Source organism: Eptesicus fuscus, chromosome 7 (assembly GCF_027574615.1).
Source record: "Eptesicus fuscus isolate TK198812 chromosome 7, DD_ASM_mEF_20220401, whole genome shotgun sequence".
Taxonomy (NCBI): domain Eukaryota; kingdom Metazoa; phylum Chordata; class Mammalia; order Chiroptera; family Vespertilionidae; genus Eptesicus; species Eptesicus fuscus.
The window spans coordinates 85,387,020-85,412,475 of NC_072479.1; the positions used below are offsets into that span (position 1 = coordinate 85,387,020).

The following is a 25,456-nucleotide window of genomic DNA, read 5'->3' on the forward strand; positions in this document are numbered from 1 at the left end:
ATGGCGGGCATCAGCCACGGCAGGATGGTGGAGCAGGTGAGCAGGGGCGCCAGATCAAGGTGGGGCACTGGTCGCTGTCATCGGGGCAAGCCTCTGGTCGTTACTGAAAATTCTTTGCTCCCACTCACCATGGTCCCTCCGGGTGCTCACACCCACTACCAGTCCCAAAGCCGCTGCTCATACCTGCTGCCAGCGCCTGGCAACAGCCCTGATCGCTTGGTGCCATCAGTGGGTGCGAGCAGAAGCTGCCGGCCCCAATCGCCCCTCAGGGCTTCTCCACCTCCCCCTGCTCCTAAGGGGTGATCGGGGCCAGCAGCCACCTCTAGCACCCACTGCTAGTGACGGCTCCACTAGCATCTGCTACCAGCACCAGAGCTGCTGCTCACAACCACTGCCAACGCCAGCCCTGCTAACACCTGCAGCCAGCACCAGAGAGGCTGGTTGCACCTGCTGCCGGTGCCCAGTGTCGGCCCCAATCACTCGACACTGGCAGTGGGTGTGAGCAGTGGCTGCCAGCCCCAATCGCCACTGAGGGCTTCTCCACCTTCCCATGCTCCTGAGGGACGATCAGGGCCAGCAGCTGCCTCTCACACCTGCTGCTGGCGACGGCCCTGTTTGTACCCGCTGCTGGCGCCGGAGCCACTGCTTGAACCCACTGACCCTGATCGCCCCTGAGGGCTTCTCAGTTCCCCGTGCTCCTGAGGGGTGATTGGGGCAGCAGCCACTGCTCACACCCACTGACAGCGCTGGCCCCAATCACTACACACCAGATAGAATACAGTGGGTGCACATGGGAGCAGCGGCAGCTGTGGGATGAGGCTGCAGCGGGAGGGGCCGAGCGGAGTCGCGGAGGATGGGCCGAGACCCACCCCTATGCTCACCACAGTCCTGCGGCCCACATTTCCTTTCAAGGCACATGAATTCGTGCACTGGGCCCCTAGTGTTGTCATAAGTATTAACTCTGAGCTGGTTCTCCATCTGTGCTTTCAAACAGCCCTGAGTTCTTTCCATTGCTCAGTCTATCTCCAGCTTTATGTTGCTTTAGTTTGTGATATGACAAGTGGGTTCTATGGTCAATTGCCCACATTTCTTACCTCTATGTTAGAATGTGTGTTCCCCAGTCAGGCATGAGGTGTTATATTATTTCTTAAGTTGACCAAATGACTCTCTAAATTCATGGATATAAGTCCTGGATGACACTATATAGGCAGGACAAGCAATTTCATTTCCTTCCTTCCTTCCTTCCTTCCTTCCTTCCTTCCTTCCTTCTTTCCTTCCTTCCTTCCTTCCTTCCTTCCTTCCTTCCTTCCTTCCTTCCTTCCTTTCTTTCTCTCTCTTTCTTTCTTTTTCAAAATTTAAATCAATCTGTATTACTAGAATAATTCTCAATTGGTCATGATTTATTACCCTTCTATATATTCTTAGATTCAATTTTCTTTGATTCTCCATGAGGTTGGTATTTATCTTGTCTATGTCAAAGAAAAAAAATTGTTTTCATTTTCAGTGTTCTCACTCAAGACACTGTATTGATGCTTAATATTATCTGGATTGTAAATGAAATGGTTTGACGTTAGGCATGTCAAGGTTTTTTTGTTTTGTTTTTTACTTAGAAAATGAAGAGAAAGAGGAAATTTGAAAATGTAAATTGTTAGGAGAGAGGCACAAATTTAGTTTCACAGCATCTTTATTTCATTTGTGTGGTCCACAAGATGTATGAACCTTAAAGTTGCTAAGGCAAAATAGTTACACTAACTACATTCTTCCATCTGGTTTTTCATTCATTAGTATGCTCTCAATCTTCACTGGATTAGGTAACTTCTCACACATAACATTTTTTTTGTTAGTGCAGGTATCATAGTAAACATACATATAATGTATATATCCACAATACATTTCACCATTTAAGTCAATTGTGTTTCCTGTAAACCTGAAAGAGAAAATAATGAATCACATTAGGTTGGTCAAACATTTGAAATATATTCACAAACACAAAAATTGCTTTTCCAGTATATCATTGCTCCCAGGTTCTGCATCATCTAAAATAAGTTTTAATTATTATTTATAGCATTCAGGTTACTAATTTTTATTGACATATATACAATGTCAAACACTGCCTTATTTTTCTCTGCCTTGTTCTCTTTCTCACATCTAGAATATTTGCTGTTCTTTTAGACATAGCATTTCTATTCCCTAATACCTAATATGATTTAGAATAATGCAATTCCATTAGATTTTCTAGTCTAACTGGCTCAGCAATAAATCTTTGACACTGTCCTCCTCAAATACTTTTCATAATCACTAAAGCCAATAATTAACCTAATATGATACTTTAAGCTCAACATCATCCCCAAGTGATATATCCCTCTAGTTTGTTTTTTTAAATTTATTTTTATGATAAAGACAGTATAACACATTTTATTAAGTTCTTGTCCATTTTTAAAAGTGTTCTTTTTTTAAAGTTAGATTTATTGGTGTTACATTGGTCATATTAACATACTAGAGGCCAAGTGCACAAAATTTGTGCATTAGGGGAGTGTCCCTCAGCCCGGCCTATGCCCTCCCACAATCCGGGACCCCTCAGGTAGGGCCCTAGTCCTGGATGGCAATCAGGGCCTATTGGGGCTTTCCTTCCCCCAGGTTCCGGCAGCTGGCTCTGCCCCTGCTGCTGCCACTGCTTGCCATCTGGCCATGCTGCCCCTGCATCCCCACCACCAATTGCCTCCTCCCTCTATGGGCAACAGTTGTGGGTGTGATCACTTGGCTGGCATGGGCCTCCCTTTGTGGGGTGATCGATTGTGGGGCCCCCAGATTGATTGCCCCTCAGACGGAGGCCCCACCAACCCAGCCAGGACTCCATGATCGATCACCACATAGAGGGAGGTCCCTCCCACCCACTGCAGTGCCGTTGGCCGGGTGGCCTGGGCCTCCCTCTTTGGGACGATCGATCATGGAGCCCACCCCATCCATTGCTCCACAGAGGGTGGCCTGGGCCTCCCTATGTGGGGTGATCGTGGGTCAATGGCAGGCCCCCTGACCAATTGCATCACACCTGCCTTGGCTGGTCTGGCGCCAGTGCGTGTCATAGCGTGGTCATCCAGAAGGTTGTCCAGATAGTTGTTCTCTGTTCAGTTGTTTGGTCAATTTGCATATTACACTTTTATTATTATAGAAATTGTATCATGTGCCCACCATCCAAAGTCAAATTTTCTCCTGTAACCATATGTTAAGACCCCCTTCTCTCCCTCTAGGTGTTTTTTAGAGATTTTTACTCTGAAGTTCTGAATTATTACCAGCCCCTAATACAAGATTATTGGTCAGGGATTATGAATTAAGACAAATTTGTAAATTGAAAATATTATCTTTTGAAAAAAATTAGTATTAATACTTGAGCTGATAAATTATGATCATTAATCAATAAATAAGTTCATCAATTAAATATTCAAAAGTAAAAATTTCTATTTGAGGTGATATACTGATGTCATTGATCACACCCCTTTCCAGAAAAAAGTTCAAAAGGGAATCATATATGCAAACATATGTAATTATGTATTATACACAAATATAATGTGTTTTATATACATATATTATTGTATAATTTTTATTTCAGTATTATTTACTTACTAGAGGCCCAGTGCATGAAATTCATGCACGGGGTGTGTGTCCCTCAGCCCAGCCTGCACCCTCTCCCCCTCTCCAATCTGGGACCCCTCGAGGGATGTCCGGCTGACCCTTTAGGCCCGATTCTGGTAGGATCGGGCCTAAAGGGGCAGCCGGACATCCCTCTCACAATCCAGGACTGCTTGCTCCCAACTGCTCACCTGCCTTCCTTCCTAATTGCCCCTAACCGCTTCTGTCTGCCAGCCTAATCACCCCCTAACCACTCCCCTGCCAGCCTGATAGATGCCTAACTGCTCCCCTGCCAGCCTGTTTTCCCCTAACTGCCCTCTCCTGTAGGCCTGGTCACCCCTAACTGCCCTCCCCTGCAGGTCTGGTCACTCCTAACTGCCCTCCCCTGCAGGCCTGGTCCCCCCCAACTGCACTTCCCTTCAGGCCCGGTCACCCCCAACTTCCCTTCTCTGCCAGCCTGGTCACCCCTAACTGCCCTCCCCTGCAGGCTTGATTACCTCCAGCTGCCCTCCCTTGCAGGCCTGGTCCCTCCCAACTACCCTCCCCTGCTGGCCTGAATGCCTACAACTACCCTCCCTTGCAGGTCTGGTCCCTTCCAACTGCCCTCCCCTGCTGTCCATCTTGTGGTGGCCATCTTGTGTCCACAGGGGGGCAGCCATTTTGTGTGTTGGAGTGATGGTCAATTTGGATATTACTCTTTTATTAGATAGATAATTAGAAATAATCTGCCGAAACCGGTTTGGCTCAGTGGATAGAGCGTCGGCCTGTGGACTCAAAGGTCCCGGGTTCAATTCCGGTCAAGGGCATGTACTTTGGTTGCGGGCACATCCCCAGTAGGGGGTGTGCAAGAGGCAGCTGATCGGTGTTTCTCTCTCATCGATGTTTCTAACTCTCTATCCCTCTCTCTTCCTCTCTGTAAAAAAATCAATAAAATATATTTTTAAAAAAATAAAAAATAAAAAAAAATAAAAAAATAAAAAAAAGAAATAATCTATTATGTTTCCAGCCTATTATATATTATCTTCCAACTAGAGGCCCGGTGTATGAAAATTCATGCACTGGAGGGGAGATCCCTCAGCCCGGCCTTCCCCCTCTCACAGTCCAGAAGACCTCAGGGTTTGGAGGTGACCCGGCGATCAGGGGAAGCGATGCCCCATCACACCTCTGCTGCTTCCATTGTTGGTAGTGCAAGCCTCGGCAGGCCCTAGATACCTGCACCTCAGGCTGGCCCTGAGCGGCTGGGCAGCCAATATCTGAGGCTTGCCTGTGCTCGGGCTGGCCCTGGGCAGCTGGGAGGCTATGGGGACTGGGAGACTCTGGAGGCAGGAACGTGGCAAGGCTGAGGGGACTGGGCACCACCATCTTGTGGCTGTGGGCACCACTATCTTTGAAGGTGGGGCAGTAAATTGGCATATTCCCTACTTTTTGGCTGTGGGTGCCACCATATTTAAGGGTGGGGCAGTTAATTAGCATATTCCCACCTTATTGGCTATAAGTGCCACCATCTTTGATGGCAGGGCAGTCAATTAGCATATTCCCTCTTTATTAGATAGGATTAGCAAAAATTGCAAATAAACACATGGAAATTCTACTTTTTCAAAAAAAGATCCCATTTATACTCTCCCTTGATACACACATTACCTTTACCCCTAATCCTTCACTCCAAATGAGATCTTTAAACTATATATCCTTTTCTCCTTAAATATATCTGTACTTATCTTATCCCCTACTCTATCTTGTCATTGCAAACTGCCAAAGCTAGAGATGCCTTGTCTTTTTCACTCATATTCCTACACCTATTTTTTTTTTATCTAAAGGAAAAAACAACTAAAACAAAACAAAACAAAAATCAGTCAAAGCTTCTATTTACTGTCTACCCCAAGGTAGTGAGTATGCAGGAATCTCAGAGTTTAGATTCAATGTGGCAACACCTCAACACAGTCACCCTGAGTTTGCTCCAGCTTGATGTGTCCTCAACAAACAGGTATGTGCAAATTCATGGTTTACAACAGGTTAAGACTCGGTTTTTTTCTTTAGTCCAGTTTTGTCTACTTCTGAAATTAAAGGGATTATACACTACCAATAAAATTTTGACATTACTTTTATGTAAGTCTTGCTTTTTTCCTCATTACAAGCTGAACAAATACAACATATGAATCCATTTATAATTACACTAGAGGCCCAGTGCACAAAATTTGTACATGGGGGGTGTCCCTCAGCCCAGCCTGCACCCTCTCCAATCTGGGACCCCTTGAAGGATGTCCAACAGCCCACTGGGATCAGGCCTAAATGGGCAGTCAGACATCCCTCTCATAATCCAGGACTGCTGGCTTCCAAATGCTCACCTGCCTGCCTTCCTGATTTCCCCTAACTGCTTCTGCCTGCCAGCCTGATTACCCCCTAACCACTCCCCTGCCAGCCTGATAGATGCCTAACTGCTCCCCTCTCCTATAGGCCTGGTCCCCCCCAACTGCCCTCCCCTGCTGGCCTGGTTCCCCTAACTGCCCTCCCCTGCAGGCCTGGTCACTCCTAACTGCCCTCCCCTGCAGGCCTGGTCGCCCACAACTACCTTCCCCTGCCAGCCATCCTGTGGCGGCCATCTTGTGTCCACATGGGGGCAGCCATCTTTGACCACATGGGAGGGGCCATCTTGTGTGTTGGAGTGATGGTCAATTTGCATATTACCTCTTTATTTTATTTTATTTTTTAATTATTTTTTAAAATATATTTTTATTTATTTCAGAGAAGAAGGGAGAAGGAGTGAGAGATAGAAACATCAATGAGGACAGATAATCATTGGTTGGCTGCCTTCTGCACACCACCCACCAGGGATTGAGCCCACAACCCGGGCATGTACCCCTGACCAAAATTGAATCCGGGACCCTTCAGTCTGCAGGCTGATGCTCTATCCACTGAGCCAAGCCAGCTAGGGCATATAATTACATTTTAAATATATTACACAATGAAATATTTTATATAAAGCATATATGCAATATACCATGCCCAAGTTCATTTTATTCTCTTTACCAAAAATTCTCTTCTAGTCTATCTCTAGAATTTCCATTAAAGATGGCCATTTCAAATGTCAGTTTATAACACAAATTTCAAAGCTAAAATTTATGTTTTGTTATTCTGACTGAAGCATTTTCACTTCTATTCTTTTTATCTGTAGATTTTTAAAACTAGTCTAATCATACAATTAATGGTTAAGAAACTAAGGGCAGAATCCATCTTTCACTTATCTGTGAATCACAGCACTTAGCATCATTTTAAGTACATGTTAGAGTCCACTGAATTTTGTTGGTTTCTATTGTTCTCTTAGATAAAAGCACTATCCATGGAAATTCTCCCTTATTTGGCTACCATAATTTTGTTAGTAACTTGTCAAGATAATAGAAAGACATTTGTGTCAACTTCTTGCATTATTAGATGCATTAAGGAAGCCTTATGGAAAATAATGCTTTCCAGATACAATTTTAATCGAAGCCAGTTTTATTTGTAACCTACAATGCTCCTGAAGAAAAGAAACATTCAACATGACTAAAGACTTACCAGTCAGAGGAGATAATTGTTTCATCCAAGTCTTTATTAGATTTGTAATCTTCTCTGGGAGATAATCCTAACCAATAGTTATAGAATTTCTTGGACTTTATAAATTCCTACAGGAAATAGAGATAGTTTGTTAAAATAACTACCTTCCATTTCTGTATTTTACCTCATAATGTAATTTCTTACAAATAACTGTCTTAAGTTAACATTTTAAACATTGTACTACTATTTTTCATTGTCATTAAAGAAAATTGAGGCAGTGTTTTTCACTACTAATATAAGAGTTTTTCCAGCGTTTATACATCAGTAAATGTCTCACATGAAGAAGGATCTACCAATCCACTCATAATCTTAATATAAGAGTCAATGAAGTTCACAAACTTCAGGATTCAAATATTGAACAGTAAATATTTGTCTAGGGGCAAAGAGGTGGCTATAAATACATGTAAATAGAATAGAAAGAGGAGGAGAAAATGTAGCAAAGTCAAATGAGAGTGGTTATGGAACAGAACTTAAAACCAGTCCAGAGTTGTGTAGTCAAAGTAACATTTTTTAAATAAATACTACAAATAGATCATTTGAGGAAAAACACATGAAGAAGAGCTATGGATTGATTTCCCGCTCTTTTTTTTTTTTTTGAAGGATGAGGAAGATGTTTGAGTAGGGAAGCTGAGACTATGGGGAAAATGAATTTTTGCCTTGAAAAATAAATATGTGATTACCATCTGATACCAGAAATGTTGAGTAATAAGTAAAATATGGAGATACTATTTAGATATTTGAAAAATAAATATATAAACAAATCTTCCAGAGAACTCACTTTTTCTCAGACCCAGGAACTCTGTGCAATATATTTGCTTGGCACTTGCCTTTGCCATCCCATCTTAATTCTGCTTTTTTATACATTAAACTATATTCCTATTCTAGTATATATTGGCTTTCTCTCTTAGTTAAAAAAAAAATACAAATAGTGGAAAGAAAGAATCTCCTCCTTTGTATATCTTTTGGAATTGGTAAACCTCAGGAATAATTTCCAGATCTTCTGTTTTTAGATAAATGCTCATAAATCATGTCTTAAAGGTTGATCCTAAACTTTGGAAAAGCTTACAGACCTGATTCTGGGTGCCCCATATCTATTCATTTGCCCAGCCTCTCAGGCAGGCTGATACTAGGGTTCTAAGCTAAAGTTTTATATGCTTTACCTTGGCTACCTGAGATAAATGTGCCAAGTCTCAGTCACATCATACTCCAACTAGAATAAGCCAGAATCATGTCAGGATTGGTACAGATCTTCCCCAACATGCCTCACTCCTACTTATTCTACCTTGGGAAAAATGATTTCCCTCCTCACAAGCAGAGATCCATAGGAGCTTACCAATACACTTTTGTTCTTAATCTTCACCAGGCTGGCATTGTGAATAGAACATATTAAGTCACTCTGTTTCCATGTCTCATACTTTTTTAATTCTCCATAACATCTGTCTTCATGCCACATCCATTTCTCTGGACAAGGTTTACATTTGTGCTCTGGAAAAATAATGTAGTTCTACGTGGTGTGTTTGATAATCATCATTATTCTCATTATTCCCATTGTCCTCTATGTTAAATTAACCAAATTTACTTGTCTTTTTTCTTTGTACATTAAAGGTGAAGAAAATGAATCTTGTGTTCTAGGACCCTCTATACCACCACAATGTGTCTAAAACATATTTTGAACAACACATTTCAAATTAAACACTTATCTTCCAGTACATTTTCCTACCTCAGGAGCCCTGGATAATAATTAATTAATTTCTTTCTCTCTTTGTCATTTTTGATATTACTACAAGGTAGTAAAGGCTAATCCTAAAAACATTGGGTAGTGAGAATCAAGCCCACAAACCTACATCAGTCCTGCCTTCTTCAAAGAGACCATTTCTAGCTCTGACTTGTTGAATATTTGGGAAACTTTGCAAGGGCACAAAGAACATATTTTATTTATAATAGTTATAGAAAGTGTTACAAGGGCAAGGCATACCTTTATTTTCTCCTGACTCTTATTAAGAATTCACTGAAATTTAGGAACTAAGTCACCTATAAAGAGATATACTTTTCTCCCAATCTTCTATTAATTCATTACCCAGAAAAACCTAATGAATGTCAGATTAGAGAAAATGTATATTGTTTAATGTTTCATTAAGTTACTGTCATCCCTATAATTTTGGGGTCTACGTTATTATTACTTTTTCTGTTTTTCCTTTAACTAAATAGAAATATTAAGTACTCTGTCAACCAGATTTAATTCCTTCCCCCAAATAATGACTTCCTAAGGAAAGACTGATTCTCAAGTGACTCCTAGGATTAGTTCATTGTATGATAAATAACTCAGACAGGAATATAGGATTACCTGGTTCTTTTTGATATAGCTCATAACATAATTTGGTGGCCATTTCTTGCAGTGTGCTAGAGAGATTCCTGATCTTCTTGAGACTATCCATATTATATGTTAGTTGTAGAGAAACATTATTCTGAAGTTTGTCTTTGAAATTTTGTAGCTCTTCCAATTTTTCCATTTCTATTTTCAAACTTAGGTAAACTCCATTAAAAAAAAGAAATGATATAAAATGTTAATCCCTCAATACATTCATCACCTCCTTTATTCTGAAATAATATTAAGAATATTGAAGGTCTAGGGAAGCATTCATTTCACAAGAATGAGGGAAAGAGACGAAATACAATACTGTAAGGACTTAGTTATAAATTCCCCTTTGTGTTCACATATTGCTTATAATCATTTCAAAGCCTCAATTCAAAAAGTGAACTTCCTTGTAAAACTCATGCAATTCTAAGTGCCTTTGCATTCAATCAAAACATGGGTGAGGCCCTGGCCAGGTAGCTGGGTTGAAGCATTGTCCCATACACCAAAAGGTTGTGGGGGGCGGGGGAGGGGAGGCATACTAGATGCAACCAATCAATTTTCTTTTTCATGTCGATGTTCCTCTCTCTCTCTCTCTATCTTAGTTGCTCTCTCTCTAAGAATCAATGAACACATACTTGGGTCAAGATTTTTTTAAAAACACACACACAAAGAAAACTTGGGTAATACATACATATGCTTCCCAACACTCCCAGTCCAATCAGCAGCAGAAGGCACAGAAGAATCAGAGCCGCCAAGGCTCTTTGACGCCACACATGGGAAGGAGCAGGAGGTGCTGTGGAAAGCAAAATTAGCAGAAAGGCTTGGAAATGGTATACATCTTAATTTGATTCATTAATTCATTCATTCATTCATGCATTTTGCATATTTTTTCTTCCCTAACATGTCCTGGTAAAGCCCTTATACTTCTACCACCTTCTATACTTCTTCCATCTTACAAAACATCCATAGCTCAGAATCTTACCTTTCACACCAACTTGGTCAAACTCCTGAATATTTTCGGTCTCACTGGAATCCTGGAATTTTAGATCTGCATAAGTAACTTCTTCAGACATTGATAGCTATTAAAAGAAAGCTTGACAACAAAAACAAAAACAAAAGAAAAAGAAAAAAAAGATGAAGGTTAAACTAACAGTTGAATGTTAAACAGGAGTTGTGATTTTTAATTCTGTTTATAAACTAAAACTTAAACTTCTGTTTTTAAACCTCTTATGAACCTCCAACAAGTTTGAAAATGAGCTGCAACCCTCCTGTGGCCTGAGACAAGAACAGAGAACTTGTGCAAGAAGGACTATACTGACACTCTTCCTCTTATCTCTTCCTTTTTCTTATTTCTCTGTGTCTACCAACTACAGAGTAATTTTCAAATTTGTGTCTGGGTATCACCAGTGTTGTACAAGGGGTTATGGATCACTAGGGCAAACATGATGCAGACATCAAATTTATTGGACACAAACTTTCAAGCAGAGAAATAACAAAGAGGGCACAATTCTCAAACACTCACTGCTCCACAAAAATGGCCTGGCATAGATGCTCTGCACATGTCATGGCAAAGGTTCTGACAGAGGGGGTTTGTCATAGCCAGGAGACAGCAAAGACACAAAGGGCACGCCCGGAGAAAGGGAGAGTGTAAGCTCTACCTTGACAGTTTGTGACATGGGTATAGATTAGCCAAGATGAGATAGAATACCTAGTTTCCCTAGAATACAAGAAATATACTAAGGGACCTGGGGCTCAGGGACCATGTTAGGAAGTATGCATACCAATGGGGTGGTCAATGCAGGTATACCAAAGGTTCTAAAAATGGTTTGGCAGATCAGAAAAGCTGAGCTCAGCCTTGCTATCTTTCTGCAGATGGCTCAATCAATTCAAGCCAGATTTCAGCTAAGCTATCAAAAGGAGGAAGGAAATGCGTCTGCAGGGTTATGCAGGCAGGCGTCTGGTAAGTGTGACACAGCATTCTCAGGAGGCAGAGACTCATTCATTTCTTGACCAAGTATGCAAGGTGGAGGTGGGGTTGTGGAACGATTGTTGTTGAATAAGTTCTTTCTAATTTCATTAGTAAATCTTACCTGAAATTTTGCATTGGTATTGCCCCCCATAAATACCATAAAATGGATTGACATTTTGTTTGTTTGTTTTTTACTAAAGCGAATATGTAAAGATTTTTTTAAGTACGTAATAAAAATATTAACTGCTTTATTATATGTTGGAATAGACAGTAAGATTAAATACAATAATAGATCCCTTTCACAAGAGATACTAAATAATAAAAATCATAGATACAAAATAATTAGAAATATGCACAACCAAAATGAAGAAAACTTTAAAACTCTTGAACAAAAAAATTTAAAAATAGGAAAACATGCTTTTGGATTGCAAGTATCAATATTGTAATAAAAAAGTCACTTCTTCTAAATGTATATAAACAAGCAATGTCAACTTAAAGTACTAACAGATTTTCCTCCTGATACTTGAAAAATGCTATCAAAATTTATCTAAAAATATAAGAGTGAACATCTTGCCAGCAACATTTAAAAGAAAGAATATGCAAAGCATGTGATTATCTCATCCTAAGCACTTTACTAATGCTAGTTTTATCTTTACAGCGCTAATACTATTATAATCACCCTTATTTTACAAATGGGAAGTGAGCTATTAAGAGGTTATGTCCTGACCAGGTTGGTGTGACTCAGTGGTTGAGTGTAGATCCATGGAGCAAAGGTCATGGGTTTGATTCTCAGACCTGGTTGTGGGCTTTGTTCCCAATAAGGGCATGCAGGAGACATCCAATAAGTGATTCTCTCTCACCATTGATGTTTCTATCTCTCTATCCCTCTCCTTCCTCTCTCTCTCAAATCAATAAAATAAATTCTTTTTTTTTTTTTTTAAAAAAAAAGAGGTTATGCCCTATTTGGCTCAGTGGATAGAGTGTCGGCCTGTGGACTGAAGGGTCCCAGGCTCAATTCTGGTCAAGGGCACATGCCTTGGATCCCTAGTAGGGAATGTGCAGGAGACAGCTGATCAATGATTCTCTCTCATCATTTATGTTTCTATCTCTCTCTCCCTCTCCTTTCCTCTCTGAAATCAATAAAAACATATTTTAAAATAAAAATAAATAAAATAAAAAAGAGACTATGTCTTTATCCAACATCGCACAGATGATAAGTAATAAAGTTGAGACCTGACCCAAGCATCCTGGCTGCCTAGTGTAATATATCCATAGGCAATAATGCCTCATATATTTTTTTAAAAGCCTCTTGTGATGGGAATAGACTAACCCTTCTATTTTCCTTATGGATAATATATTTATACATAAAAATGAAAACATTAACATTTTAGAAGAAAATATGCACTGATGGATTTTTTTAAATTATTATCTTTAAGTGGGAAAGACCTTTAGAAACAAGATGAATAAAGCCATTCAAGATTGACACAATTGACAATAGAAGAGCAAAATTTGTCTATATGACAAAATATAATAAAGTAAAATACCCAGGAGGATCGGGCCTAAACAGGCAGTCGAACATCCCTCTCACAATCCAGGACTGCTGCTTCCCAACTGCTTGCCTGCCTGCCTTCCTGATTGCCCGTAACTGCTTCTGCCTGCCAGCCTGATTACCCCCTAACCACTACCCTGCCAACCTGATTGATGCCTAACTGCTCCCCTGCCAGCCTGTTTGCCCCTAACTGCCCTCCCCTGCAGGCCTGGTCACCCCTAACTGCCCTCCCCTGCAGGCCTGGTCCCCCCAGCTGCTCTCCCCTGCAGGCTTGGGTCCCCCCCAACTGCCCTTCACTGGAGGCCCGGTCACCCCCAACTTCCCTCCTCTTCCAGCCTGATCACCCCTAACTGCCCTCCCCTGCAGGCCTGATCACCCCTAACTGCCCTCCCTTGCAGGCCTGGTCCCTCCCCACTGCCCTCCCCTGCTGGCCATCTTGTGGTGGCCATCTTGTGTCCACATGGGGACAGCCATCTTTGACCACATGGGGGCAGCCACCTTGTGTGTTGGAATGACAGTCAATTTGCATATTACTCTTTTATTAGATAGGATACTAGAGGCCCAGTGCATGAAATTCATACCTGGCCTGGCCTGCACCCTCTCATAATCCAGGACCCCTCAGGGGATGTCCTGTCCAACTGCCGGTTTAGGCCTGATCCCTGCAGCCAGACATCCAGCAGTTGGACATCCCTCTCACAATCTGAGACCGCTCACCCCTAACCGTCTACCTGCCTTCCTGCTCAGTGCACATCATAGCATCCAGTCATTCTGCTGTAATGGTCACTTAGGCTTTTATATATATATATATGCCCGGTGCACAAAATTCATGCACGGGAGGGTCCCCTCAGCACAGCCTGTACCATCTCCAATTTGGGACCCCTCGGAGGATATCCGACTGAGTCGGACATCCCTCTCACAATCTGGGACTGCTCACCTGCCTGCCTAATCACCTCTAACTGCCACCTCCTCCCCAGCCAGCCTGTTGGCTTGGTTGCCGCTAACTGACCCCCTGCTGGCCTGGTCGCCCCCAAAACGCCCCCTCTGCTGGCCTGGTTGCCCCCAACTGCCCCCCTCTGCCAACCTGGTCACCCCTTATTGCCCCCTCCACCAGCCTAGTCACCCCTTACTGCCCCCGTGGAGGTCTGGTCGCCCCCAACTGCCCCCCTCTGCTGGTCTGGTCACCCCTAAGTGCCCCCCTGCCGACATGGTTGCCCCATGCAGCCTGCTGCTCTGTCATTTGATCATCTCTCACTAACCCCCCTGCCAGCCTGGTTGCCCCAGGCAGTCTGCTGTTCAGTCATTTGGTCATCCCTCACTAACCACCCTGCCAGCCTGGTTGCCCCACGCAACCTGCTATTCAGTCATTTGGTGGTCCCTCACTAACCCCCCTGCTGGCCTTGTAGCCCCGGGCAGCCTGCTGGTTGTTACTATTACTGTGATGGCATCCCAGACAATTTGCATATTCTTCTATTATTAGTATAGATTATATATTTCTTTTTTTTACTAATAAATCTTTATTGTTCAGATCATTACAGTTGTTCCTCTTCCCCCCCAGTTCCCCTCCACCCAGTTCCCACCCCCCCCACTGCCCTTACCCCCCCCCCCCCCACTGTCCTTATCCATAGGTGTACAATTTTTGTCCAGTTTCTTCCCACACCCAACACACCCCATTCCCCCTGAGAATTGTCAGTCCACTCCCTTTCTATCCTCCTGATCCTATTATAGTCACCAGTTTATTCTGTTCATCAGATTTTTTATTCACTTGATTTTTAGATTCACTTGTTGATAGATATGTATTTGTTGTCATTTTGTTGTTCATAATTTTTATCTTTACCTTTTTCTTCTTCTTCCTCTTCTTAAAGAATACCCTTCAGCATTTCATATAATACTGGTTTGGGGGTGATGAACTCCTTTAGCTTTTTCTTATCTGTGAAGCTGTTTATTTGACCTTCAATTCTAAATGATAGCTTTGCTGGGTAGAGTAATCTTGGTTGTAGGTTCTTACTGTTCATCACTTTGAATATTTCTTGCCATTCCCTTCTGGCCAGCATAGTTTCTGTTGAGAAATCAGCTGACAGTCATATGGGTACTCCCTTGTAGATAACTAACTGTTTTTATCTTGCTGCTTTTAATATTCTCTCTTTGTCTTTTGCTCTTGGCATTTTAATCATGATGTGTCTTGGTGTGGTCCTCTTTGGACTCCTTTTGTTTGGCGTTCTCTGCACTTCGTGGACTTTTAAGTCTATTTCTTTCATCAGGTAGGGAAAGTTTTCTGTCATTATTTCTTCTAATAGGTTTTCAATATCTTTCTATCTCTCTTCTTCTGGCACCCCCATAATTCAGATGTTGGTGTGCTTGAAGTTGTCCCAGAGGCTCCTTACACTATCTTCATATTTTTGGATTCTTTTTGCTTTTTGCTTTTCTGGTTGGGTGTTTTTTTGCTTTTTCATATTTCAAATATTTGACTTGATTCTTGGGGTCCTCTAGTTTACTGTTGGATCTCTGTATCTTATTCTTTATTTCAGTCAGTGTATGCTTAATTTCTAGTTGGTCCTTTTTCATATCCTTGAGGGTCTCACTAAGTTTCTCAAAGGTTTCTAGAAGATTCTTTAGTAACCATATAACCATGGTTTTGAACTCTATATCCAGTCGTTTGCTTTCCTCCATTTCTTTCATTTGTGACCTGTTTATTTCTCTGCATTTTGGCTGCTTCCCTGTGTTGATAGCATGGCTTTGTGTGCTAGGAGTCCTATAGGGTCCAGTGGCTCAGCCTCCCTAATTACCTGAGGTAGACACTGTTGGTGCAACCCTTTGTGGGCTATGTGCACAGTCTTGTTGTAGTTAAGCCTTGATTGTTGTTGGTATCACTGGAAAGAATTGACCTCCAGGCCAATTGGCTGTGAGGATCAGTTGTGTCTATGATGGGAGAACTTCTGTGCTGGAGACACCCTTATGGGGCAAGACTTGCTTCAGTGGGGCTTTGGCGCTCACTGAATCTGCCCCCTAATTGTGTCTCTTATGGATCTGAAGAGTTAGTAGTCTGGATGGTCTCTCTTTGACCACTGGGTACACTGGCTCTTGGATCTCCATGGAGAGAGGCCACCCAGCATGGGCTACAGAGAGATCTGCAGATTCCTTCTCTTTGTTTGGGGTTTGGAGGTGTCCATATGAGGCCCAGCTGTGAAGCAATGCAATCTGCTGTTGAGCCTTGGGTCTTCTTTTGGAGGCTCTGGGGCTCTTTGACCCAGCTGCAGTATGTTAGGTTTCAGATTGCAAAAGGCCAGGCCATTCATATGCAAAAGCCTCTGTGCACAGCTTGGGTGGGGTTGTAAATTGGGTCAGGCAGGGTCTCATGGAATCACCAGGGTGGAGCAAACAGCAATAGCTGACCATCAGCCCTGCCTGGAAGAGCTTCCTGCGTCTCTGTGTCCCATGGCACCGTGCAGGAACAATGCTCGCTGCACGCACCTTTGAGAGAAAGCTGCCCTCGAGTTCCGCCCCATGCCAGACAGTCCAGTTTCTCCCTGTATGAGTCTGGGTCCCCAGAGTCTCGCATGGAACTGGAGTTCAGAGCAGTCCGGAGCTTGTATCTCCCTCCCAATTGAAAAAGACAACAGCATACTCAGTTGCCAGCCCTTTCTGCTCACGCCTCCGTTCCTCCACACTTCACTTCTGCACCTCCGCACCTCCTCCAAGTCTCAGTGTGTTTTTCTCTTTTCTTCTAGTTGTGTAATTTCCACGCAGCTAGCCTTCCCGTGGATCTGGATGATACCCATTTTGTCTTTTAGTTGTAATTTTGAAGTGGTTGTGCGAGGCAGCAAGTTCAGGTATTTACCTATGCCACCATCTTGGTTTCTCCCTTTATATATTTCTTAAGTACTGTCTCCCAGATTGTACCACATTTGAGTCTTAAAAAACATTTACATCATTATTCTGCTCTACTAAGCTAGCAGCTTTTAGATGGTGAGGCATGTCCAATGAATTGTTATTCATTGCCCACTTCCCTTGCCTTGCAATGAATTTCTTTGTCAGAAGGCATGTTGTAAGGAATAAAATGGAGATTAATGGATTGCCCTGTAAATCCAAGACTAATGGTGCTATCAGATGCATTGAAAGTAAGGAAGACAAATCCATGTCTGGATCAGAGTCCCAAATATTGCTTAAAGCTCAATTTTCTCTTGTTTTGCAAACACACACACACACACACACACACACACACACACACACACACACACACACACCTAGCTAGGTAGGATCAATCCAGTCCAATCTGACTTATTTTCTCTAATTTTACAAAATGGGCCTAACAAAATCCAGCAAAGACTATATTTTAACTACGTCCATTGAATATTTTTTGTATATTATCTAAACTTACAAGTTAGTAGTGTTTCTGGGATATTTAATTAGGGAAAATATCACAGATGCGAAGCAATAACATTTGTTTAGCTGTTTTTTCTCAGAAGTATTTGATGCCAATGGCCATTCCTTCCTTCTTAAACACTTTTATTTCTTGGATTCTATCTTTCCATCAGTTAATCCTTAATGAAATGATGTTAAATTACAATTATTATTTATCTCAGTTCTAGAACTCTTAGTTGGCTCTTGAATTATTTCCCTATTGTTGAGCCTCTTTATACTTTTATCTCTTTATTTGAACACACAAATCATTTTTATTTTAAATTTTCTGTTTGATATTATCAGTGTCTGAAACTTTTTGGCTTGTCAATTGGTGCTTTTTTATTTAGTCCTTTTCTTTTGTTTCTTTTTTTTTTTTTAGGGTGCCTCATAATATTTTATGAAATGCTGGGCATTGTGTATAAAAACAATGGAGATTATGAACAATATAGTTCTACAAATAGATTTTTATTTTTTCCTTGCAGTCAGGTAAAACATAAACAATGTGCAGGAACAATTAAGTTATAACCAATTGGAGTCCCTCAAGTTTTGTCTTGTTAGTTGTTTTAGAATTTTGTCCAACTTTTAAAATTATTGTTAAACTTATTGGGGTGACATTGGTCAACATGATCATATAGGCTTCAGGTATGTGTTTCTATGCTACAGGATCTGTATATTGCACCATGTTCTCACGACAAATGTCCAACTTTTATAATGATCTTTTTGTAGGAGTTTCCATGCCATATAAGCCACAGGTCAATGTCCAGAACTGGAGATCTCCCTATTGCTCGTTATATACTGAGCATATATAAGAGCCAATAGTCAACCAATACATTCACATCAGTTTTTCTGGGACAACATTTACTAGGAGACAATATCACAGATGCAGAGGCAACAGTAGCTGCTTAGCTGTCCTCTCACTATCACACTGGGGCAATGCCCAGCAATCTGGCAGGTAGGATGTCAGCTGCCAGGGAGGAATTCTGATGCTGCATGTGGGTGTTTTCGATGCATGGCTCGGGGAGCCTTCTGTTGGCAGGCTTAGGGGTTGCATTCTAAGCATTTTGGTGATGACATTGTAGCATGGGAAATCTTGTATCTCCCCTATTCTGCTGCCTTAGCATTTTCACCACAGAAACCAGTAGTCCTACTTATATCTGTAACTATAGACATGTCAGAACCTATCAGCTGAGACCTTCCTGAAGTACACTCTCTACATTGACAGTCTTAAGCCCTCAATGGTAGCCAGTTACTTTGGAAATGTACAGGAACTAACCCTGATGCGAATCAGTTTGGGATGAGGTAGTTCTTGCCTCTCATTCTAGTCTTGATTCCAAAGTGTGGCTGAAATGTATCCCTCTCCAGTTGAGCTAAAACTTCAGTGTGTAAATCTGCATGGCTGGGTCTCTGGAGCACACAGCCACTGGAGGGGAAGACTCAGGTTCATGCAGAAAACTGGAAAGGACGTCAGTCCTGCTTTTACAACAGCTAAGTAAAGCTGGATAATTTGCAAATTCACAGCTTTTCTTAAACTCACCAGAAATCTGAGGTCACAGGGCAGTCAACTCAACTGAAAACGAAGTCAGAATGAAAAGCACCTTCAAGGGGAGACAGGTCATGAACACTTACTTACCTGGGGTAATAAATCACTCATACAAGCTGTTACAAACAGTTGGCTAAAGGTTTTAACAAGTTAGTAAAGGCAGAATGTGGGTTTGGTTGAAAGCATAGAACTCAGCAGTAAATCACACCTAGCTGAAGGCACCTCTACAGACCTCACCAGATGTGAAAATTTGAAAGCCAGTTCGAAATAAGCCAGTCAGAGAAAGATAAATATCACATGATCTCACTCACTTGTGGAATATAATGAACATTATAAACTGATGAACAAAAATAGATACAGAGACAGAGAAGCATAGAACAGACTGTCAAACTTCAGTGGGAAGGCGGGGAAGGGGTGGGGGGTAAGAGATTAACCAAAGGACTTGTATGAGTGCATATAAGCATAACCAATGGACACAGACACCAGGAGGGTGAGGGCATGTGTGGAGGGAAGAGGGTTGGGGGGAGGTGGCCAGGTGGAGGTCAATGGAGGGAAAAGGAGACATACGTAATTCTATATGTAATACTTTAAACAATAAAATAAACCTTAAAAAAAAGAGAGACTTCAGAAAGTTTCCCCGTATGTTGCAAGCCTGGAGGAGATGAACAGTAGTAATTGTACAAAAGACACAAAGCCCGGCCTGGAGATTTCTCCTGAAGGCACTGGAGACAAAGCCGCAGACTCGGCCTCTCAGACCACAGGTGAAGGCTCCTTGCAGCTGGAAGTGAAATAGAAACGTTATCCTCCTGGGGAAAGACTGAAAAACACGGGGATAGCATTTACACTGCTGCTAGGAGTCCTCTGCTAAATTCAGCTCTAGTTACTCACAGTGGAACTGCACCCTGTCTTCCTGTTTGTTCCTGCAGTGGTTCTCACCTTCCAAATGCACTGCTTTCACTGGGTTCCTCCGGTCCTGCTTCCAAATGTCTCTGGGCATCTTTGCTGCTTCCCCCTTCCTGCAGGTCCGATCTGCCCTTACTGGGGCAGCAATCTCTGTTTCCTGTGTTGTGCAGCCTTTTCCTGCCCCCAGTCCCTGCGCTGCATCACTACCTAAGGGTTCTCTGAGAGGTGTAAGCAGGAAATGGAGAAAAACCCCAAACACTTAACAACTTAAAAGATAAGAAAACTTGTTGTGACCTGTGCAGAGCCATCAGGTAAAATAAAAAAATATCCAGTTAAATTTAAATCTCAGATTTTAAAAAATTGTTTCTTTTTAGTGTATTTCTCATGCAATGTTTGTACTTCTTATATTTGCAATATTTTTGGTTGAGCTGAAATTCAAATTTAACTGGGAATTCTGTATTTTAATTTTCCAAATCTGTCTACCCTGTGCATACATACAGAGTGAATTGGCTGGAAAAATAAAGACAAATTTGTATGGGCAGCAAAAATTCTTTTAATGAGAAAAAAAAATTGTTCTGACCACTCACCAAAAAGTATTCTTTCCCTTCCTCTTCATTCATATATATACATATCAATCAATCTATCCATTACCCAATTCCATGCTTTTTTCATAGAATTTATCAAGTATTAAGACGCAATTAATGTTTTCCAAGTGACGGAAAGGCATCAGGAAATTAATTGTGTGTTTTTAAAAAATATATATTTTTATTGATTTCAGAGAGGAAGGGAGAGAGAGAGAGAGAGAAATAGAAAGATCAATTATGAGAATCATTGATTGGCTGCCTCCTGCATGTCCCTCACTGGGGATTGAGCCCAAAACCCGGGCATGTGTCTTGACCAGGAATCCAACCGTGATCTCCTGGTTCATAGATAGATGCTCAACCAGTGAGCCACACTGGCCGGGACATTGTGATTTTTATGGACTGGCTGCCCACTCTGTCAGGCTCTGCCCTTCACAAGTCACCGAAAGCTTATTGAATGAAGCAAGAGCATAGCTACTGAGATTTCTGCAAAGTCAGTTAGCCAGTAAATGAAACTGCATAGCACAAAGTTATAAATCCAGGCTGCCACAACAAGAGGATAAATAGTATAAAGCTGGGGCCTAGGTACACAACAGAATGCTTGGTCCAGTAGTGACCATCTCTACCTTTGCTTATTTTTAAAAGCCACTGGAGATCTGGTGGGGAACAGTACCCCACAAGCTGAGTACAGCAGGCACTGGAGGCGAGATGAATCAAAAGAATCCTGCCAGGCAACCAACTCAACCCCAGACCATCTTTAAATCATTGCACACTAGACACTGAAGGTCTTATGGCTATTATATTCCACATTCTTGTTTACTGCCCTTCAAGGCAGTTGGATTCTAAATTTCACAAAATCTAGCTATCCAATAATATATATAGTTTCTACTTTGGGTCCAATGTATTCAAAACTCCTTCTGTAGTAACTCATCTCAACATTTAGTAGTAGAAACACCTGAGCAAAATGTGGGGGGAAAGGCTAGGCACATGCAGTGATTTAAAGGCTTAAAAGAAGCAGTACATTCTGAGAAATCAGAGGAAACATTTCCTTACAAAACAGTTAATAAAATACATAGGAGAAAACTTCAACACAACCATGAGATTCCAGAAAACATTGTATATATTTAAGCAGTAGTTTGTATGACTGGGATATTTCTTAAGGTTTCGTCTCCCTTCCTGCCCACCTAATAGGAACTGACATCATCAAGTTTATGGTCGAGGACCATAAACAACAACCCTCAACCGCATTAGAAGGGAAGAAAGGCCTGCAGCTCTGTATGTGCACACAGAAATTAACTTGATTCTCTCATCGCATTAAACTCACTCTGAGACGTATTTTCACACATCTGGGTAGTTTTGGGGTCCCTATCAATAACAAGAACAGTATCATTTCAGAAATTTTATCTCCAGCATAATATCAAAACTCTAAGCTCATCTATCCAAACTGAAACTTCAGTTTCAAACCTCTTCCATCTTCTGACTTGAACTATTTCAGACCGGGAAGCATTCTGAGGACAGGATGTTCTGCTTGCTTCCCCTTCTTCCCTTTGCTTCAATAAAGCCTCTATTTAATAGCTACTGTTTTTGACCCCCACATTGGAGGGGAGAAAGCTGTAGGAAGAGAAGCACAGATGTATGTTGTTGCTGGCTTCCTTACTGAGTGATTTATGTGGGCTTTGTGGAAATCCCCTTATCTGGCTGCTACTTCCTGTTGGAGACACTTCTCTTGATCTGATTCTTTCGCAGGTTTTGGGATTCTATCCACATTCACTATTAGGGTTTCATTGCCTTGAATCCCCTATGATACATTGTAGTTCTGTTTTGCTTTTTTTAACTGTGATAAATATCCTATACAATAAAGAGCTAATATGCAAATGGTTATCACGCCCTCTTGCCCTCGTGCCTTCATGCCCTCGAGCTGGGACAGCGGGAGCTGAGGCCACGTCCCCTGCCCAGCAGGGCTTGACGGGGGACCTGAGGATGTTCCCCTGACCCTGCGGGGCTGGATGGAAGTGGGACTGGCCGGGTCTGGGTCTCGTGCGATTTTGAGGCACGCACAGGTGGGCATGGGCCCAGAGTAAAGTTCCCGCCCACCGCGAGAGCCGCTGCTCATTTGGTCGTGATGGTGTTACAGCATGACGGCCACGGGCCTTTTATATAAGAGACTAGAGGCCTGGTGCAGGAAATTCGTGCATGGAGGGGGGTTGTCCCTCAGCCCAGCCTGTACCCTCTCCAATCTGGGACCCCTCAAGGGATGTCCGACTGCCCGTTTAGGCCCAATCCCAGGGATTGGACCTAAACGGGCAGTCGGACATCCCTCTCACAATCCAGGACTGCTGGCTCCCAACTGTTTGCCTGCCTGCCTTCCTGATTGCCCCTAACCACTTCTGCCTGCCAGCCTGATCACCCCCTAACCACTCTGCTGCCAGCCTGTTTGCCCCCAACTTCCCTCCTCTGCCGGCCTGTTTACCCCTAACTGCCCTCTCCTGCAGGGTTGATCACCTCCAACTGCCCTCCCTTGCAGGCCGGTGCCTCCCAACTTCCCTCTCCTGCTGACCATCTTGTGGTGGCCATCTTGTGTCCACATGGGGGCAGGATCTTTGACCACATGGGGGCAGCTATATTGTGTGTTGCAGTGATGATCAATCTGCATAGTACTCTTTTATTAGATAGGATAGAGGCCTGGTACAGGGGTGGGGGCCAGCTGGTTTGCCCTGAAGGGTGTCCCTGATCAGGGTGGGGTTCCTTTGGGGCATGGGGCAGCCTGAGCGAGGGGCCTGTGGTGGTTTGCAGGCAGGACACGACCCCTGGCAATGCAAGCGGAGGCCCTGGTATCTGGAATTTATTTTCCTTCTACAATTGAAACTTTGTAGCCTGGAGCAGAGCCAAGCCTGGGGCTCCCTCCGAGGCCCAAGGCCCGCAGCCATTTGTGTTGGGGTTATAATTGAAACTTTGTTGCCTTAAGCGGGTGGGCCCGGCCATGGTGTGTGGAAAGCTTTGCTTCCCCTGTTGCCAGCGGCAACCCTGGCCTGCTCTCTCAAGCTCCATTCTGCCGCCATTTGTTTGAATTTGTTTACCTTCTATAATTGAAACTTTATAGCTTGAGTGGAGGCTTAGGCCTGCAACGGCTGGCAAAAAGCTTGGCTTCCTTTGTTACCTAGGAAACCTTGCTCTCTGTGGCTGTAGCCATCTTGGTTTGGGTTAATTTGCATACTTGCTCTGACTGGATGGTGAGCGTGGCTTGTGGGTGTGTCGGAGGTATGGTCAATTTGCATATTTGTCTATTATTAAATAGGATGGTTGATTGGATTCAAGAATGGATATCAATTTAATATGAATTACATACAGAAACTCTACACTTCTACTCCTCTCATACCACTTTGTGTTCTTGTATTCAAAATTGCTGCTTTTTATATTGTGTATACATTTACATAAAGACAGGTACTGCATAATCTCATTTATATATGGAATCAAAAATTATCAAACTTATAGAAGCAGAGAGTAGAATGGCACTTCCCAGGAGCTGGAGGGAGGAGGAAATAGGGCAATGTCAAAGGGTACAAAGTTTCAGTTATTCAAGATAAATAAGTTCTGGAGATCAAATGTGCAGAAATGTGACTATGGTTGACAAAACCATATTATATACTGGAAATTTGCTAAAAGGGTAAATCTTAAGTGTTATCACCACACACAAAAATAAAATGGTAACTATGTAAAGTGATAGTTATATTATTACTTGGTGGTAGTGATTATTCCACAGTGTATACATATACCAAAACATCAAGTTATATACTTTAAATAGATACAATTTTTATTTGTCAATTGTATTTCAATAAAGTTGGAAAAATATCTATGCTAGGCAAGTCCCTTTCCCCCTCAATTATCTGTTAGACTGACTTCAAATGTTTTCTAGTCTATTTTAATCTACACATTCATTCTTATTTTAGCAAATAACTTTAATATTTCCTTAAAGAAAGACAATACTCCAGCAATAGCCTGGCATCATACTTGAACATTTGTCTGTATTTGAGTTCTATTTTTCCCTTTACTTTTATTAAAATAAATGATCTTAGTAGTAAGGTTGTATAGGTGTTTTTGGAAACAAACCAACTCAGATCTCAGCATAGTGAATGCAATATAGTAATGAGCCTTTAATTTGTCCTAATTACCAGGTTGAGTAGAAAAATTAATGTAGATAGAACACACACACACACACACACACACACACACACACACACAGACTCATTATGGGGGCTCTACCTTCATTACTTCATCTAAACCTAATTACTTAGGCAAGAACTCATTTCCTAATACTATCACATTAGGGGGAAGATGCTCAACACATGTATTTTAAGCTATAACAACTTTTAGTCCATAATTTAGGTGTAAAATAAGGTATATGTATATTTAATGTATGTTTATATGTGTACTAGAGGCCCAGGGCATGAAATTCGTGCATGGGGGGTGGGGGGTGTCTCTCAGCCCAGCCTGCACGCTCTCTAATCTGGGACCCCTCGAGGGATGTTTGACTCTCCATTTAGGCCTGATCCTAAAGGGGGATCAGGCCTAAAAGGGCAGTCAGACATCTCTCTCATAATCCAGGACTGCTGGCTTCCAACCGCTCGCCTGCCTGCCTGATTGCCTTGCCGCTTTTGCCTGCCAGCCAGATCATCCCCTAACCACTCCCCTGCCAGCCCGATTGCCCTCACTTCCCTCCCCTGCTGGCCTGGTCACCCATAACTGCCCTCCCCTGCCAACATGGTAGCCCCTAACTGTCCTCCCCTGCAGGCCTGATTGCCCCCAACTGCCCTTCCCTGCTGGTCTGATTGCCCACAACTGCCCTCCCCTGCCGGCCATCTTGTGGTAGGCATCTTGTGTCCACATGGGGGCAGCCATCTTTGACCACATGGCGGCGGCCATCTTGTGTATTGGAGTGATGGTC

At 42.5% G+C, this 25,456-nt stretch overlaps 1 protein-coding gene across 4 annotated transcripts; it reads right to left on the minus strand.

Annotated features, from left to right (window-relative positions):
• Positions 1-1,666: 1,666 nt before the first annotated feature.
• CLEC12A (C-type lectin domain family 12 member A) lies at positions 1,667-20,068 on the minus strand. 4 transcript variants are annotated; one of them, XM_054718526.1, is made up of 8 exons: positions 19,967-20,068; positions 19,636-19,808; positions 10,557-10,667; positions 10,266-10,367; positions 9,563-9,751; positions 8,552-8,703; positions 7,180-7,286; positions 1,667-1,927 (listed from the first exon to the last, which is right to left on the minus strand). In XM_054718526.1, exons 3-8 carry the CDS (start codon positions 10,645-10,647, stop codon positions 1,753-1,755), a joined length of 816 nt encoding a protein of 271 aa, XP_054574501.1. In that variant the 5' UTR covers positions 10,648-10,667; positions 19,636-19,808; positions 19,967-20,068; the 3' UTR covers positions 1,667-1,752. The 4 variants fall into 4 exon arrangements, with proteins under 4 accessions (XP_054574501.1, XP_054574498.1, XP_054574500.1 ...); XM_054718523.1 differs by lacking the exon at positions 19,636-19,808; XM_054718525.1 differs by lacking the exons at positions 19,636-19,808; positions 19,967-20,068 and adding an exon at positions 19,919-19,966.
• Between the last annotated feature and the right edge of the window lie 5,388 nt (positions 20,069-25,456).

What these genes read in the sequence shown, in the direction of transcription:
- CLEC12A (XM_054718523.1), bottom strand. Translation starts at nt 10,647, where the DNA reads ATGTCTGAAGAAGTTACTTATGCAGATCTAAAATTCCAGGATTCCAGT. An exon ending in GCTATATCAAAAAGAACCAG is followed by an intron (nt 8,704 to 9,562) that starts GTAATCCTATAT and finishes TTATTTTTCCAG; the next exon opens with AGCACAAATGTAAACCTTGT. An exon ending in TTAAGAACAAAAGTGTATTG is followed by an intron (nt 7,287 to 8,551) that starts GTAAGCTCCTAT and finishes TATTTCCTGTAG; the next exon opens with GAATTTATAAAGTCCAAGAA.